We start from the raw sequence: 13,005 nt of genomic DNA, 5'->3' as shown, positions 1-13,005 counted from the left end.
TTTTATCATAATTTGCTTAATTTATGATTATTTTTTATTTTGCATATATTTATTTGTGCTCGTATTTTATGAGTTATTGGGGGATCTTGATGCCAGATAAATATTATAACAAAGTGTATTTGATGTGGTTGTATAATCTACGTATTTTGAAAGACTATAAATATAAGAGTTGGGGATCGGTAGTATTGGCCTTTCTATTTTTTGGAGCTTTGTAAAGTTGTCGATTCAGACAAACAAGTTATTAGAGGATGTCTGATGTTGTTGCAATTATGGTCTTGGTTATGAATGTCTTTTTATGGTTGATTCCTACACCTGGCCCCATTTCAATTTCCACTATTATATAGGTAATTAAAAATGAAATATGTTTATATGTTTATATTGATATACATTTTTATAGTGTTTTACAAATAATTATCTTTTTTATATGAATGATAGGTGGACTGGTACACTAACTCACACCCATCTACCAACAACTCTACGTGATTTTAGATAGTTGATTGATAAAATGACAGACGATGTAATAATTGTAATTGATTTCATTTTTTTAATTTTAAAATCATTTTTAATTCGAGAAACATCTAACTTAGTTTAAAAAATTTTGTAGTTCAGCAGGATGTTGTACAATAATGATGCTACTATATCGTGTACTCCGACTGAAATAGGCCTCGTTTGGGTGTTTGGATATCAATGGTCTCATTGATAGTTTATAAGATAGTTGAATGATGTCCTATCGATCGCATACTGCAGCAATTTAACTGTGTCACAACAATTCTTCTATCCCTACCAGAGTTGGACGACTTGCATCATATAACACAACAAGAAAAGATATATGTTAATTGGGAGATTCATCATTCGCAATTGGTGTCGTAGTGAATAACGAGATTATATAGGTGACTCATTTATCAACCCATCTTCGACCACAGTGTTTCAAATTATTACATATTATGTACGATCAATATGGGAAGTCGCATATATTGAACAAAGAGAAGAGAGCATGAGAAATTTTTGTGTCTTCCCAAGATCACCCTCAGACGCAACGTACACTGATATAATGTACTATTAGTGGTGGAAGGAATCAAGCCAGAGAATAAGAAAACACACTAATTGCTCATCATCGGGAATGACATGATAACTTGTACAGTCATTAGTATAGCATCAGATATCGGTGTCATTACCTGCATTCACCCACTCGACCCAGTCATCATTTCAGCATATGCCACCTTCAATGGAAGGTTATTTCACCAAAGTGTTTCGTTCCTATCCAATGATGGTTGTCCCTTCATATTTCCTTCATGTATCAGTTAAACCATATTATCCATAACTTTTTTATTCATCTATTCCACCATCGGTATTTCAGTTTCCACCATTGGCAAGAGACTTCGAATCCTATAGTGTTCAGCAAACACAGCAACAATGCATATTCTATACCATTCTTGGTCTTAGTGCCAGTGATGGTACTGCACATGTAGATGGTCATACTGATACTGATTAAGATATATTGATTTGTATGAATCCACATCGAGCTTGTCGTACACCATGGTGTAGTACGGTAGGACATAGGCATCATTAGTTTTTTTTCCTTGAAATGAAAAATATGTAATGTCTGAAAAATTTAATGTAATATTTTTAGTTAATCAAACTCTAATAGGATTTTTAGTTAATCAAACTTGCAAAAATATATTTAGTTAATTGGATAAATAAATAACCTCACGTTTGGTAGAAAGTGAAATCCTACCACATTAGGAATCTCCATGGACCTTCGCATCATGTAATGTGAGATCTATTAAATATTGTACCTCCTAGGTACAATGACTTCTATAAATAAGGCGCCCAAATATTGGTCTTCTTGTTGAACTATATTTTGATATAACAATTTAAGGCAAAAATGTTTTTGGACTTGAATTGAATTTATTCAACAATTTTCAAAATAATTCAAAGTCCTTAAAAGTGGAATTGAGAACAAAACGGTTTTCTAAACAAGTAATATCGATATTGTTCCTACAATATCGATACCTCATAAACAAGTACCGATATTGTTCATATCGTACCGATACCAAAGGTAAGAAAAGTATCGATACTCACTACGTAGTATCGATACTACTAGCATTGCTCAAATTCTAGAATGCAAAAATGGTACTGATACCCAAAAGGGTAGCGATACTAGTAGTATCGATACCATATGCATAGTATCGATACCATCAGGCCCAACAACTAGTTTTATTTAAAATTAACAAAGGTAGTACCGATACTCCCTTTAGGAGTACCGATATCCCTTGTTCTGGGTAGTTTTATTTTGCAGGAAAATTGATCCCCAACGGCTCCAAACAACCTCCAACGGCTAGAAAAGGCCACAACAACATTCCAACAAATAAATTCAAGTTGAGGACACTTGAAGAAGGGTTAGAACACCTATCCAAGTAATCTAACACAAGAGAAGAGCTTTTCACTCTTTATTCCAATTCTCTTATAAATATTTGTGTTTTGTGTGAGCTTGATTCTTTGTAAACTCCTACCTTTGAGTGGTTTATTTGTTTACTTCTTTTTATCCTTTTTGTAAAGGGGTTAATTATATCTTAGCCAAGTTTAAAAGATAAAGAGTTGTAAAGGTTACTCTTGATCCTTGAAAAAGAAAGAACAAATTAGTGGATTTGTTAGAAAATCCTTAGTGATGAGCTAAGGTACTGGATGTAGACATAGTTGAGAAGTCGAACCATTATAAATCCTTGTGTTCATTGTCTTATCTTTTTCTTTCCTTACTCCCTAAACAAATTTTATCTTTTTACCCCCTTTAAAAAATTTTGGTTGTTTGATTTGAGCCTCTTCGATCCTAACAATTGGTAGCAAATCTTGACTCATTAGAAGGTTTAACCACATTGAGACGGTCCTCAAAGAAGCTCTACTGATTCCCAATGCAACCAACAAAGAATGGCTTCAACCTCCGGTGCCTATTACAGTGAAGATTCACGACCAGTCAACAAGCCACCCTACTTCAATGGAGCAAATTATGTCTACTGGAAGAATATGATGAAGCTCTTCATTCAAGCCAATGATCTAGGATCTTGGAACTCAATCATGAAGGGATACTCCACTCCACCCGATGAGATGGATGATTGGAGTGATAGAGAGAAGAAAAAGTTCTAGCTCAATGCTAAGGATATGCACATTCTCTTTTGTGCATTAGGCTCGGATGAATATGGAAGAGTCTCTTCATGTTCCAATGCCAAGGAGATATGGGAAAAGCTCCAAGTAACTCATGAAGGAACCGATGAAATGAGGGAAACCAAGATAAGTCTTATCAACCATAGCTACGAGAATTTTAAGATGAAACCTGATGAAGACATCAAAACCATGAAGGATAGAATTTATGTGATTGTCAATAGTCTAAAGGGATTTGGAGAAGTAATCTCTAATGAAAAGCTTATGAGGAAGATGATCTACTCTCTTCTAAAGTCTTGGAAATCGAAGAAGACGCCGATTATCGAAGCTAGAGACCTAAAATCTCTCACTCTTGACGAGTTGATTGGTTCTCTTCTCACTCATGAGTTGATACTGAAAGAATAGGATGATGATGAAGAAAAGAAAGACAAGAAAAAAGAAGAAAATAAGGAGGTATGAGTTGCCTTCAAATCTACCAATAAGAGCTATCAAGATTCAAATGAAGAGGTAGATGAAGGAGAGGAGATGGCCAAGCTATTCAAAAAGTTCAAAAGTTTCATGTCTTCCAATGAAGAGAAGCGTGAATCAACCAAGAAGAAGGGTCCCCTGGTGTTCCCCTGGTGTGCTTCAATTGTCAAAGAAAGGGGCATGTGAAGTATGAATGCCCTCTCCTAAAGAAGAAGGGATCATTAAAGTAAAAGGCATTTGTGGCAGCTTGGAGTAATGAAGATGACTCCAATGATGAAGATGAAGTAGCCAACCTATGCCTCATGGCCATCGAAGGAGATTTCGAGGTATCTTCTAACTCGAATGATTTAAATTCACATTCTTTTGATGAGTTACATGATGATTATAATGAGTTGTATTTGAAATTTGAGATCATGAATTCCAAATATAAGAAATTAATTTCAAATTTTAAAATTGAAAATGATTTGATTTTGAAAGCTAAAATTGACTTTGAAAAACAAAATGAAATTTTGAAAAATGATTTAGAGTTTTCAAAAGTCAAAAATCAATGATTTAGAAAAAGAAAATTTTGATTTGAAAATTAAGCTTGAGAACTTAACAAAAGAAAAAGAATTAATTTCTCAAAACAACTCATTATGTTTAAAAATAGCAAAATGCTCACATTGCCATTTCCATGGTCATATGGAACATACTTTTCCCATAAAGAAAAGAAAATCTTTAAAAAAATAGACAAGTATGGGTTCCTAAGGGAACAAGGGGATTGAAACTAACGTCTAAGGATCCAAAGCAATTTGGATACCAAAATCCAATTAAATGCCTCTTGTAGGTGTGTGGGAGAAATGGTGATGAAGATACTCAAATGCTCTAGCCACACTGAAAAAGAATGGGTAACCTCTAAGCTTAATGCTTTTGATTTTGATTATTTGGTTGCTCATTTAGTTTTAAGCATGCATGAATTTTGATCTTAAAATGACTATGTTTTGTTTTTAATCTCGTGTATGTTGAAAAATGTTTTATGATGAACATTTTAAAATTTTAATGATTTCTTATAATTTTTGTTCATCATAATGATTTTTTGTCAAAATTGATTTTCAATTCAAATGATATCTCTCTGACAATTGATATCAACTTTTCAAATGCTTTGTTTTTACAAATTTTAAATTTTTGACCTAAATTTAAATGTTTATGCATGTGTTTTAAATGTTAAAGATATGTCTCTAACAATTGATATCAAATTTTTCAAATGCATAACATTTTTTAATAGCTTTGTGCACATATACTTAATTTCAATTATTGGTATTGCAAAAAGTATTTTAGACTTTGAAATATTGAATTTCATGTGCTACTAACATGTTTGTTATTCTTTGTTGAAATTCAATTTTGTTTAAGTGTCAAGATTTTAAAGCTTTTTTTTTGTTTTGAATGCACTTTTTGAGGGGAAGCTTTTGATTTTTCAAAATAATTTTATGTTAAAATTTGACACTTACTCTCCAAAGTTATTTTAGAACTTTAAAATTGAAAAAATCAATTTCAACTGTTTGGAATTCTTTTTGATTTAACAAAAAGGGGAAGAAGTATGGGTTTGAAAATTTTAATTTCTTAATGAAAAAGGGGGAGCTGAACATTTTCACATAATTTCCAACAATTGGTATCTTTTTCATTAAACATTTTATTAAGGGTGAGTTTTGCCGAGAACAATTTTTCAAATGTTTTGTTATATCAAAAATGGGGAGATTGTTGAACTATATTTTAATATAACAATTTAAGGCAAAATGTTTATGACTTGAATTGAATTTTATTCAAAAGTTTTCAAAAATAATTCAAAGTTCTTAAAAGTGGAATTGAGCACAAAAAGTTTTTCTGAACAAGTAGTATCGATATTGTTCTTACAGTATCGATACCTCATGAACAAGTACTGATACTGTTCATATGGTACCGATACCAAATGTAAGGGAAGTATTGGTACTCACTAGGTAGTACCGATACTACCAGCATTTCTCAAATTCCAGAATGCAAAAATGGTACCAATACCCAAAGGGGTACCGATACTATTCTGTATAGTAGTATCGTTACCATATGCATAGTATTGATACCATCAGGCCCAACGACTAGTTTTATTTAAAACTAACAAAGGTAGTACCTATACTCCCTTTAGGAGTACCGATACCCCTTGTTCTAGGCAGTTTTATTTTGCACAAAAATTGGTCCCCAAAGGCTCCAAACAACCTCCAACAGCTAGAAACGGCCACAATAGCTTCCAACACATAAATACAAGTTGAGAACACTTGAAGAAGGGTTAGAACACCTATCCAAACAATCTAACACAAGAGAAGAGCTTTTCACTCTTTATTCCAATTCTCTTGTAAATATTTGTGTTTTGTGTGAGCTTAATTCTTTGTAAACACCTACCTTTGAGAGGTTTATTTGTTTACTTCTTTTTATCCTTTTTGTAAAGGGGTTGGTTATATCTTAGCCAAGTTAAAAAGATAGGGAGTTGTAAAGGTTACTCTTGATCCTTGAAAAAGAAAGAACAAATTAGTGGATTTGTTAGAAAATCCTTAGTGAGGAGCTAAGGTAGTAGATGTAGACTTAGTTGAGAAGTCGAACCACTATCAATCCTTATGTTCATTGTCTTATCTTTTGCTCTCCTTACTCCCTAAAAATATTTTATCTTTTCATCTCATTTGCAGATTTTTCGGTTGTTTGATTTGAGCCTCTTCGATCCTAACATTTCTCCTCACATTTTCTTTGAGTTATTCAAAATTATGTATATATGGAAAAAAATTTATGGTTTCAAATTTTATTTTTGTGTCTTTCGACTCTTACTCCGACGATTGAGATTAAATCTCATCTTCGTATGAGGATTGAGTAAATAAGGCAATAAAGTCGATACTTGAGAATTATAAAGTAAACTTGAAGAAAAGATTAAGAAAATGGAAATGGAGAATAAGAAGAAGAAGAATAATAAGTATGAAGACTTTCCAATATGGCGTAGAGACCGAATTTGAGAGACGAATGAAAAATGTATAAATGTGTAGTTTGTAATTGTAGTAACAAAAGTAAAATAATATATGAAAAATGCAACTTTTTATGTTTAAAATATATGATCGAATCGAGTTGAATATAATGTTCAATGTTTTAAAATTATTAATTAAGTTTTGATATATAAAATATTCAAAATATCAATAAAATTATCTTTCAACAACATGATAATTTATTTAAATATTTATTTATAAACATAATAAAAAAACAACTACATGAAGTTACAGTTAGTTGAAATGAATAAAAGGAGTTAGAAGATTATCTTTCTTCGTAGTCTGTAAAAATATTTCATGAAGATGAAGTTGTTTCTTCCTCTCGATCCAGATGTTTACGGACATAACGTAGTAGAACTGGCTTTTCATACTTTTGGTCTTGTGACAACCGTGCTACTTCTACTTAACTTGATGAAGATACTTCTTCCTCAAATTTTACAATAAACTCGATGTTCATACCACTGACATGTTTGTAACACTAAACATCTTCCGAAGGTTCTTTCCATTTGATAAGGTTATCATGTAATGTGCTTCAGGGTCGGGCTCATCAACATGACCTTTCACTTGTAAAAAAGTCGTCTATCGTGTTGTAGATTTTTTCAGCTTCGTTGAAATCAAATCATACAATTCATCTTTCTTGATTTGTGTGTTGAAGGTAGTGTATAAATAAGTTCTCGAATGGAACACATATACAGAAAAATCTTTTCATTGAATATTTTTTACGAAGATATCCATCCAACATGATTATCATATCGTTTATATAGATAAATTTAACTAACCTCGTGCCTTGTAGAAAGCAAGGCCCATTGACATATCAAATCAAATGTGTATGTTGAGGGTGCTGCCACGTTAGGAATCTCTACGATCCTCGTGTTCTGCAGAACGCGATATCCTTGTCATGTCAGTAATCTCATTGAAAATCGTGTTTTGTAGACCGCGTGGTCCATGCCTATATGAGCATCCTTGTTTTTTCAACATAAGTAAATTGACCTTCTCGAGAAACATATTGTTTGTAAAAAGGTGTCCTCTTCTGGTGGCATCCTCTTCTAATATAACAAATGGCACACCTCCAATAAAGAACCCATGGTTTCCATTGTACATGGAATTCGAGAAACTTCTAGGAAAACTTCTCATTCCATCAAACTCACCTATCTCATGAACCTTCTTCTTCTCGTTTCTAAAAATGCATCAACTTCTGGTGGTATTATCTTCTCGTTCCATTAAAACTAGGATTAAGCAAAATGAAAAACATTGCTTCGTTTACAATTTATGTATCATAATTATGTAATCGTATTTTCTAATATTGAAATTTATTATATTTTAATTTCTGGTTCTATATGTATTGTTATGTTATTGTTATGTTAGAATTTTTAAAATATTAATTAAGTTTAAATTATTAATTTATTTAAGTTATACTTTAACAAGATGATAATTAGTTGTTTAGTTCATTGCATAAATACTTTGACAACCATCATATTTTTATGAAATTTTTTATTTAAATACTAATTTATAAAAACAATAAAAAAGAACTACACGAAGTTGTGGTTAATTGAAATGAATAAAAGATGAGTTTATTTTCATTTCTTCGTAGTCTGTAGAAATGTCTGATGTTAAGTCCAGTTCCATAAGTATTTGCTCTTTCTCCTGACGTTTACGAGCATAGCATAGCAAAACTGTCTCTTCGTCCTCTTCATTTTTTGACAATTGAGTTGCTTCTGCGTTACTTGATGAAGATGTTTCTTCCTCAAATTTTATAGTCAACTCAATGTTTATACCACCAACACTTCTGTAAACACTAAACATATTCCAAATATCGCTTCCATTTGATAAGGTCAGCATGCAATGTGCTTTTGGTTCGGGCTCATCAACGGGAATTTTTGCTTGCAACGAAGACATCAGTCGTGTTGTAGATTTTTAAGCTCTGTTGAAATCAAATCATATAACTCATCTTTCTTGATCTTGCCATTGAAGGAAGTGTAGAAATAAGTTCTGAAATAGAACACAGTTGCACAGAATATTGCCATTAATTATTTTTTTACGAAGCTAACCATCCAACATGGTTATCATTCATCTTTATAGATTTTTATTTCAAAATCCCGCGCCTTACATACCGCAAGGCCCTGATATGTCAAATTAAATGTGTACATTTAAGGTGCTATCACGTCAAAAATCTCTAGCGACCTCACGTTTTACAAAATGCAAGGTCCCTTCCATGTTAGAAATCTCAATGGAGAACGCATTTTACAAAGCGTGAGGTCTTTGCCTATATAAGGCATCCTATTTTTGTGGCATTCTAGATTATAACGCAGGGTCTTTACTAATAAGGGGCTCCTCTTCTAGTGACACGACTTGGCACAAAACTTAGAGATCCTTATACAAATATCGGTGTTATAAGTTATGCCACCCGAAGATGATGCCTTTTATAAGGACGTCGCCCTTTGAGTTTCTCTTGAAGGTCATGGATAAATCTTTCATATTTCTTCTATCAAACATGACCTTTTTGAGAAACTTCTTGTTTCATCAAAACTGCATTTCATATTAACCTTCTTTAACATGAGTAACTTGATCTTCTCGAGAAATTTATCACTTTTAAAAAGACATCCTCTTCTAGTGTCGTCCTCTTCTTCCATTAAACAAGTCGTTGATCCAAATAAACAAGTAATTTGAGGGTGTTTGTTGTTGTTGCTGTCGTGGGTATATTTTTTTAATTTCATTTTTATGCCCGATTTACTTGAAAGAAAGATTTAGTATTAATATGTAACACATCTATATATACGCATAATTAAAACAAATATATTAATACTGCTACTTCTTGAATTCCAATAAGTTTTTTGAATTCTTAAAGTAAGCCTGCTGTAACCATATTACAAAGCCACTTAGTTGCCGGTTGAAAGCTTGGAGATGAGCTGCTGCTGAACTGCTACTTGAAATGTTCTTTTATTTTTTAACAGAGAAAAGTTACAGCAGAGGTATCAAACCAGCAGGGGGAGTATGAACTCAATCGGCGACCAAGGATGAACAGAGGAAGGTGGACATGGACAGTTGATCTCTTAAACATTCTAAATTATTATATATTTTTTATATTTTCAACTAATTTTTATGTTCTCTTTAAAAAATTATAAATTTACTCTTAATATAAAATTTTATATCTGTTATTATTTGTGACCTATTAGATGCACTTGTGCACATAAATCATTATTGCCCACGTTTTATTCGAGTAAAAGAGGTGATATATATGTGTGAGAGAGAGATAATAAGAGACGATATTTCCTAGAAATTATGGATCAAGTGGATATACCTTTTAAAAAGTATGAAAGAAAATTAATATGATCAAAATAGTACTCTTTTGACTTTTTTGTACAACCCAACTTTCGCTTTTGGTCCGTTTTTGTCCCGACTCTCATTAGGTTGTTTACTAATATATTCATGTATGTCCCCTATAAATACTGTTATTTTGAGCTTATAATCACTTCTTTCCATCTCCATTACAGAGCTAAGAAGGCAAGTTTGAGAGAGAGAACAATGGGGAGAGCTCCATGCTGTGAGAAAATGGGACTGAAGAAAGGTCCTTGGTCCCCCGAAGAAGATGAGATTCTCATCAATTTCATTAATCTCTACGGCCATGGCAACTGGCGAGCACTCCCAAAACAAGCTGGTGATCATTTACTTTTACACTTTGTTTTAATCAATTGCTGGTTTTGTGATCTTTTGCTGATGCTTTCATCTATTGTTCCTCCAGGTTTATTGAGGTGTGGAAAGAGTTGCAGGCTGCGTTGGACAAACTATTTGAGGCCAGACATTAAACGAGGGCATTTCACCAGGGAAGAAGAGGATACCATCGTCAACTTACATGAAACGCTTGGTAATAGGTGCGTTTTCATATATTTCTTTGCATATTTCATATCCATGGACCTCGATTATTATTAAATAAAGTGTTATTCTTCAGTTCGTGCAATTACCTCTACAAGAGAAATGTTAAATAGATAATATACAATGAAAATGCTATTTATTGATAGATCTGCATTGGTTTTAATGAATTAGGTTAAAGATATAATCATAAAAACATGTGAAACTGAGAAGATTCCTTGCTCATAATTGTCGCCATGCCCCTTACAAACAATAAAAAACAATTGCTTATACTTATCAATACAAGTCTTTTTAACTTTTTCTCCTTTCTGCCACTGGAAAACACAAAAAAAATGTTCCATCTCTTATTCATAAAAAATTGGCTGCCAAAAGCAAGAGCACCACATTGTTTAGTGCATGGCAGTGATGGCACAAGCAGATTCTGAATTTTCTTATATATTTTTTTCTGTTAAAGATGGTCAGCAATTGCGGCGAGATTACCGGGACGAACTGATAACGAAATAAAAAATGTATGGCACACCCACTTGAAGAAGAGGCTGAACCCAAACCACGACTCCAATGACAACAAACGACAATCCAAAACCAAAGTTGATTCATCCAAAGACCTCAAAAAAGAACAAGTACAACAACAAGCCATGAAAATGCCGGTTTCTCCATCAGAATCTAGGAGCAGCGAGGTTTCCACGGTAACGATAAGCCAGAACAACGCTAAAGTGTGCACGACCAAGGTTGAAACACATGAGGATCATGTGTCGGAAATCGATGAAATCTTCTGGTCGGAAGTGCTGTCGGCTGACAATTCAAACATGGCTGACGATTTTCAAGCTGTTGGTTCAGACCCGCCATTGCCAAAGTTGGAAGCAGTCAATGGGTATGGTTCAAATCTGTATGATACTGATACCAACATGGATTTCTGGTATAATCTTTTTGCTAGAGTGGGGGATTTTTCAGAATTACCAGAAATTTGAGTATCTAGTTTTGTTGTCTTAATTAACTTATGGAACTCCCTAATGAGTTGTAATCCTGTTGTTCCTTCATTTCTTTTAATTTTAACCACGTGATTATTCGGATTAGAGTTGAAGATTTAAAAAAAAAACCGATAAAATTCACAATTTATCAAAGTTTTCAGAAGAGATAAATGTATATTCTAAAATTCAAAATTTTTCCATTTACTTATTTATTTTACTAATAGTGTCCGTCTTAAAATTCTATTTATGTCTATCTCATCAAAAACTTTTAGGGTAAATTATGTGTTTAGTATCTAAATTATTAATTTTGATTTGTTTTAATGCTTAAACTTTCATTATTTTCAAAAGTCATACTAAAGTTTAGTTTTTGTTTCATTTTTGTACTCGCCATTAAAAATTTTAGTTTTTGTTTCATTTTAGTGCTTCGTTCAAAATTTAACGTTAAATTATGAAAATATTAAAAGTTTAGGTACTAAAATGGACAAAAACTAATAGTTTAGGTACTAAATGCATTAAGTTTTTAACGTCGATGTGCTAAAATGAAATGAAAACTAAACGTTATGTATAGTTTGAAAAAAAAATAAAAGTTTAGATATTAAAATAGACTAAAACTAATACTATAGGTATTAAATTTGTAATTTTTCTAAAATTTTAAGATTTTATTTTATATGTGATTACCTTATAAACGAATATTCCATGAAACAATATGTTGAACTTTCAAAATGTTCAACTGTGAACTCCAAATTAGAATGATTTTTGGCAGCATTCACTTATTCGTGTGGTTGTGATTGTCATTCAAAATTAAAATTCATGGGCGTATTTGTCAAGACTGGCAAACTTTGATAATCTGGTTCCTATTTCCACTCCAAATATTGTGTTGCTTAGGTTTTCCAAAAACACTTTTAAGATAAAATTAATAATAACAAACAATTTTTAATGTTAAAAGTGATTTCCATAAGTTGAAATTTATAATCTTCGAATTTTGTCAAATGTGTATTTGAATAAAATTACTCATATATCTTTATTTATATCATTAATTATTTAATATAAGGTATATGATAATGCACCTAAGCATGTCCTCTAGGATCTGAATGGCGCGCTCGAAATAGTCGTTTGTCTATGGATGGAAGACGGTGTTAAAGTGTAGTTTAGTACCTAGGGATTTGTGAAGAGCTTTCCAAAACCAATAAGTGAAACGAAGGTCTCTGTCCGAAATGATCAAAGTCAGGACTCCATGTAACCTCACAATTTCACGAATGTACAACTATGTCAGTCTCTCTAAAGTGTAATCCAAACGAATCAGTAGAAAATGAGCAGTCTTGGTCAAACTGTCAACTATAACCCACACTACATTGTGTCTCTGCCTAGTCATCGGTAACCCCATCACGAAGTCCATGTCACTCTACCACACTTCCACTACAGTATTTGAATCGGCTAGAGCAACCCTAAAGGAACTTGGTGTTCCACCTTAACTTGCTAACATACTAAACATCTAGCAACGAACTCATATA

At 32.6% G+C, this 13,005-nt stretch overlaps 1 protein-coding gene across 1 annotated transcript; it reads left to right on the top strand.

Moving 5' to 3' along the window:
* Nucleotides 1-210: 210 nt before the first annotated feature.
* On the top strand, nucleotides 211-11,616 carry LOC120173967 (transcription factor MYB14-like). Its single transcript, XM_039180989.1, has 4 exons — nucleotides 211-216; nucleotides 10,161-10,314; nucleotides 10,399-10,528; nucleotides 10,981-11,616. Exons 2-4 carry the CDS (start codon nucleotides 10,182-10,184, stop codon nucleotides 11,492-11,494), a joined length of 777 nt encoding a protein of 258 aa, XP_039036920.1. The 5' UTR covers nucleotides 211-216; nucleotides 10,161-10,181; the 3' UTR covers nucleotides 11,495-11,616.
* The last annotated feature ends 1,389 nt before the right edge of the window (nucleotides 11,617-13,005 follow it).

This window comes from Hibiscus syriacus, unplaced genomic scaffold, assembly GCF_006381635.1.
Source record: "Hibiscus syriacus cultivar Baekdansim isolate YM2019G1 unplaced genomic scaffold, ASM638163v2 tig00111996_pilon, whole genome shotgun sequence".
Taxonomy (NCBI): Eukaryota; Viridiplantae; Streptophyta; class Magnoliopsida; order Malvales; family Malvaceae; genus Hibiscus; species Hibiscus syriacus.
This window is presented reverse-complemented; position numbering and strand designations above follow the sequence as displayed.